The following is a 4,294-nucleotide window of genomic DNA, read 5'->3' as shown; positions in this document are numbered from 1 at the left end:
AAAGTAAGACTAGAAAGCTGAACTGTCAGGGGACTGTTAAAGTTTGGGAAATGTCAGAGGGGACCTAGCTTTCTTTTCTCTCCCCTTCCATTCATTACAGAACAAGACCTGCAGTTCCTGTCAATGCAAAAGTACCCTCTCCTGCTGTCTTTTCACCTGCTGTGTCAATTTAACAACAGAGTTCTCTGAATGTAATAAGAATGGGGATGGGTAGACACCCATCCTAATTTAAACACATGTAATATACTTCACATGTGCTTTTATTGATGTTTTGAAAGAGAAAGGAAGGGAGAGGGGGAAAGAGAGAGAAAACATCAACATGGGGGAGAGAGATATTGATCAGTTGCCTCTGGTACGCACCGCGACCAGGCATCAAACCCACAACCTGGGCATGTGCCCTGACCAGGAATCGAACTGGCAACCTTTGGATTCATGGGACGATGCTGAACCACATCGGCTAGGGCTATATATATTTTTTCCATTTAATTGAACAAACATTTATTATGTCCCAATACAAAGAGGCCTAAACTGGAAGGAAAAACACTTGATTTGCCTTTCAGCCTTGCCAATGTATTAGTCAGTGTGAAGTCAGGAAATAGAACCTCTCAGTAATTTTTTTCATCAAAAATGTTTAGTTTTTAATTAAACTTTTTATTTTGAAATAATTATAATCACATGCAGTTATAAGAAATAATACAGGGAGAGCCTGTGTTCCTTTTACTAGGTATTCATAAACTTGGTATTTCTCTGCATTTATTTAGACCTTCATAATTCTTTCATGAGCATTTTGTAGTTTTTTTGTTTTGTTTTAAAAAAATTTTTTTTTATTGATTTCAGAGTGGAAGGGAGAGAGAGATAGGAACATCAGTGATGAGAGAGAATCATTCATCAGCTGCTTCCTCCATGCCCCACACTGGGAATCGAGCCTGCAACCCAGGCATATGCCCGAACCTGGAATCGAACCATGACCTCCTGGTTCATAGGTGGACGCTCAACCAGTGAGCCACGCCAGCTGGGTAGCATTTTGTATTTTTTAACATATAACTCCTATGCATGTTAGATTTACATCGAAGTATTTAATTTTTCGAGTAATTGGAAATGGTATTTTAAATTTGTTGTTAGTATACAGAAGCAGAGTTGTTAGTACATAGAAGCACAGTTGATTTTTATATATTTACCTTCTATTCTTCAATCTTTTTTGAACACTTATCAGCTCTAGGAGTATTTTATAGATTCCTTGGAATATCATCTTTATATTGTTGAAGATTATAGATTTCTAGGAGTATTTTAGAGATGATCTCCTACGTAGATAATCATGTCATCTGCAAACAGGATACTTTCTTGACCCCCGAAATTCGGGTGTCCTTGTCACCGTTGGTGGGGGGTAAAAGTTCTGGCTCCCTACTAGGCTTCCGCTGACACCTCCCTGGCTCTTCCTCACAGCTCCCTAGGTGGCCTCTAGTGACACCAGAGGGGAAGTGCCCAGCAGGGATGAAAGCCCTGGCTCTCTTCTTGGCCTTCTCTGACAGCACCCGGGTTGGGTGAATGGGGGACCTCTGTTACAGCCAAGTGCTGGCGAGGTCTAGGTTATGCATTTGACTTTGCTGATATGGTGGGGGTTTGGCCACATTTTTTTTTCTATATTATTTACCTTAAGGGAGTGATGAGTTTCTGAAAGTTTTCTGTCTTGCTAGGTTGTCCTATTCCTGGTACTTTTGCTGAAGAGGGCAGGCCTTTCTTCGGACTCTTGTCTGTTATATTACCAGATGCTGCCTTCTTCAGCACACAGTCTGGGACATTGGAGGGGAAAAAAAGGCAGGGAGCGCACCACCAGGTTGTTCCTTAGGAGCTAATGCCCACGGCCGCTCTTACTTCTTCAATTCTCCACTTTCCAGTCTTCTTAAATTAGTTTTGTGTGTGATGTGCAGGGGTTTTCATTGTACTCAGTGGGAAGAAGAGGGAAAAGTATGTCTACTCCATATTCCCAGAAATGAAGTCCTTTTAGGGTGCATACTTTTTAGATTTTTGTTTATGAGAAATCTATTTCCCAGTTTTATGTAGTTATTAAAAATGTGTGTGTCAGATTAGTAAATTGAGTGAAACAATAAGAATACATTAGTCAACACTCAAATTTCATTTTAAAGATCATTGGCCTTTTCATAAAATAGTGTTTCAGCTTCCATGTTAGAGATGATGTTGGAGTTAGAATCATAGAAGATTAAACTGGAAGTCATATTAAAGATCTTTTAGAGTTCTGTGTGTTTTATTCAGATGAGAACATTTTTTTCTTTAACAATAGAACGATGATTCTTATTGGAGGAATCTATACCCGATTTTTATACCATTGCATGGATATGCTTTTTTTTTTTTTGAGAATATTTCTCATGGACAAAAAGACATGATTTTAGATCATAGTCCATCATGCAGAGTAGGAAGAAAGTTGGGTGTAGAATTATTGTTAAATCAGATGGTTAGGATTATAAACACTTTTCATTGAGAAAGTGGGACAATGAAAACAAATAATGAAATGATGTTTCTTACCAGTTCATCTGCCAGTAGATCAAAACATGTTTTACAACTTTTTTACAGATTGAAATTGTCAAAGAAGAATTTAATGAACATTTGGAAGTTGTTGACAAGATTAACCAGATCTGCAAAAATCTGCAATTTCATCTAAATAAAATGAGAACCTTTGAAGAGCCTCCTTTTGAGAAAGAGGCTAATGTTATTGTGGACAGATGGCTTGATGTAAGTGATCATTTAATTGACTAGAAATTCTATCCTATAACAATCAGATTGACCTTTTCTGTTGTATCTTTAATGTTTGATCTGATTACAAAATTCAAAAATACTCATGGTAAAAATGTTCAAATAATATAAGTTTATGACTTAGCAATTCTCTTTACAGCCAGAGTTTTAGGCAGTACTAACAAATGGATCTATGTTTCTATATATAAAAGTGCAAGCTCAACTTATTTGAAATGAATTAGTTAATATGTTCCTCATCCATGAAAGATATTGATGTTCAACTATATATTTACTTCATACATTTTTATTTGAGAACTAATGATATTTTTTATGAATTACAAATTAAGAATTTGTGTTATATTTTCATCTGGGGTTTTTAAAAGCAACTTTTTATTTATTGTGGCTTAGAAATTAGGAAGAATATTGCTTTCATTGCGAATAAGCTGCAGCACATCAGCTAAGATTTTTTTTTGGTAGAAAAGAGAAGTACATGATACGATAAAGCAAAATTTTTGTTGACTAATAAAGCAAAATAGCCAGTAAAGGTAAACTAAAATTTTATTTAAAAATAGTGTTTAGCTAGAACCGGTTTGGGTCAGTGGATAGAGTGTCGGCCTGTGGACTCAAGGGTCCTGGGTTCGATTCCAGTCAAGGGCATGTACCTTGGTTACGGGCACATATCCAGTCCGGGGGTGGGGGGCCGTGTGCAGGAGGCAGCTGATCGATGTTTCTCTCTCATCGATGTTTCTAACTCTCTATCCCTCTCCCTTCCTCTCTGTAAAAAATCAATAAAACATTTTTTTTAAAAAATAGTGTTTGACTGAAACAATGGTTTTCATACTTTTTCCTACTAAATGTGTTATTTTTATGTGTTAATAATTATGGTAGATAAATGAGAAGACAGAAGACTACTATGAAAACCTTGGTCGAGCTCTAGCTTTATGGGACCAACTTTTTAGCTTAAAAGATGTAATTGATGAGTGGACTGAAAAAGTCCTTCAGAAAATGGAATTGCATCAACTCACTGAAGTGGAAAGAGATATGCTGAAGGTAATTGAACAGAGATAAAACGTCTGCTCTTTTTTACACAGTTGACATTTTAATAATGAGTTTGCTTTCTTTTGTGATTTGTCTAGAAAAAATCACAAAGAAATCTTTTATTTCTTTCCTAATCCCCTGAGTGGGACCTGAACTGTGTTGCTTCCTTTATGATATCTGGGAAGATGTTAGGAAATAATATTAATCTGGGGTTAACAGACATCCAAGGGATTCATGGATGAAATGAACTTACATGGGAGAAATTGACCTCACATGGGAGACGATCATTTATTTTCATGAATGTCTAACTAAAATGTAATATTTGTTCCAATTATAAATATACTAGGGGCCCGGTGCATGAAATTCGTGCACTGGGTGTGGGGAGGGGGGGAGTGTCCCTCAGCCCAGCCTGCCCCCTCTCACATACTGGGAGCCCTCAGGCGTTGACCCCCATCACCCTCCAATCGCAGGATCGGCCCCTTGCCCAGGCCTGACGCCTCTGCCAGAG

General features: G+C 37.6%; 1 protein-coding gene across 1 annotated transcript in view; it reads left to right on the top strand.

Moving 5' to 3' along the window:
* Nucleotides 1-4,294, top strand: part of SYNE2 (spectrin repeat containing, nuclear envelope 2) — a 257,316-nt gene that overhangs the window by 81,751 nt on the left and 171,271 nt on the right. The window contains exons 32-33 of the mRNA XM_006756713.2: nucleotides 2,590-2,748; nucleotides 3,637-3,798. Coding sequence (XP_006756776.1) covers nucleotides 2,590-2,748; nucleotides 3,637-3,798 — 321 coding nt within the window. The remainder of the gene's footprint in view (nucleotides 1-2,589; nucleotides 2,749-3,636; nucleotides 3,799-4,294) is intronic.

The sequence above is a fragment of the Myotis davidii genome, unplaced genomic scaffold (assembly GCF_000327345.1).
Source record: "Myotis davidii unplaced genomic scaffold, ASM32734v1 scaffold474, whole genome shotgun sequence".
In the NCBI taxonomy this organism is placed as follows: Eukaryota; Metazoa; Chordata; class Mammalia; order Chiroptera; family Vespertilionidae; genus Myotis; species Myotis davidii.
The sequence above is the reverse complement of the archived record's forward strand: the minus strand, read 5'-3'. Positions and strand labels throughout refer to the sequence as shown.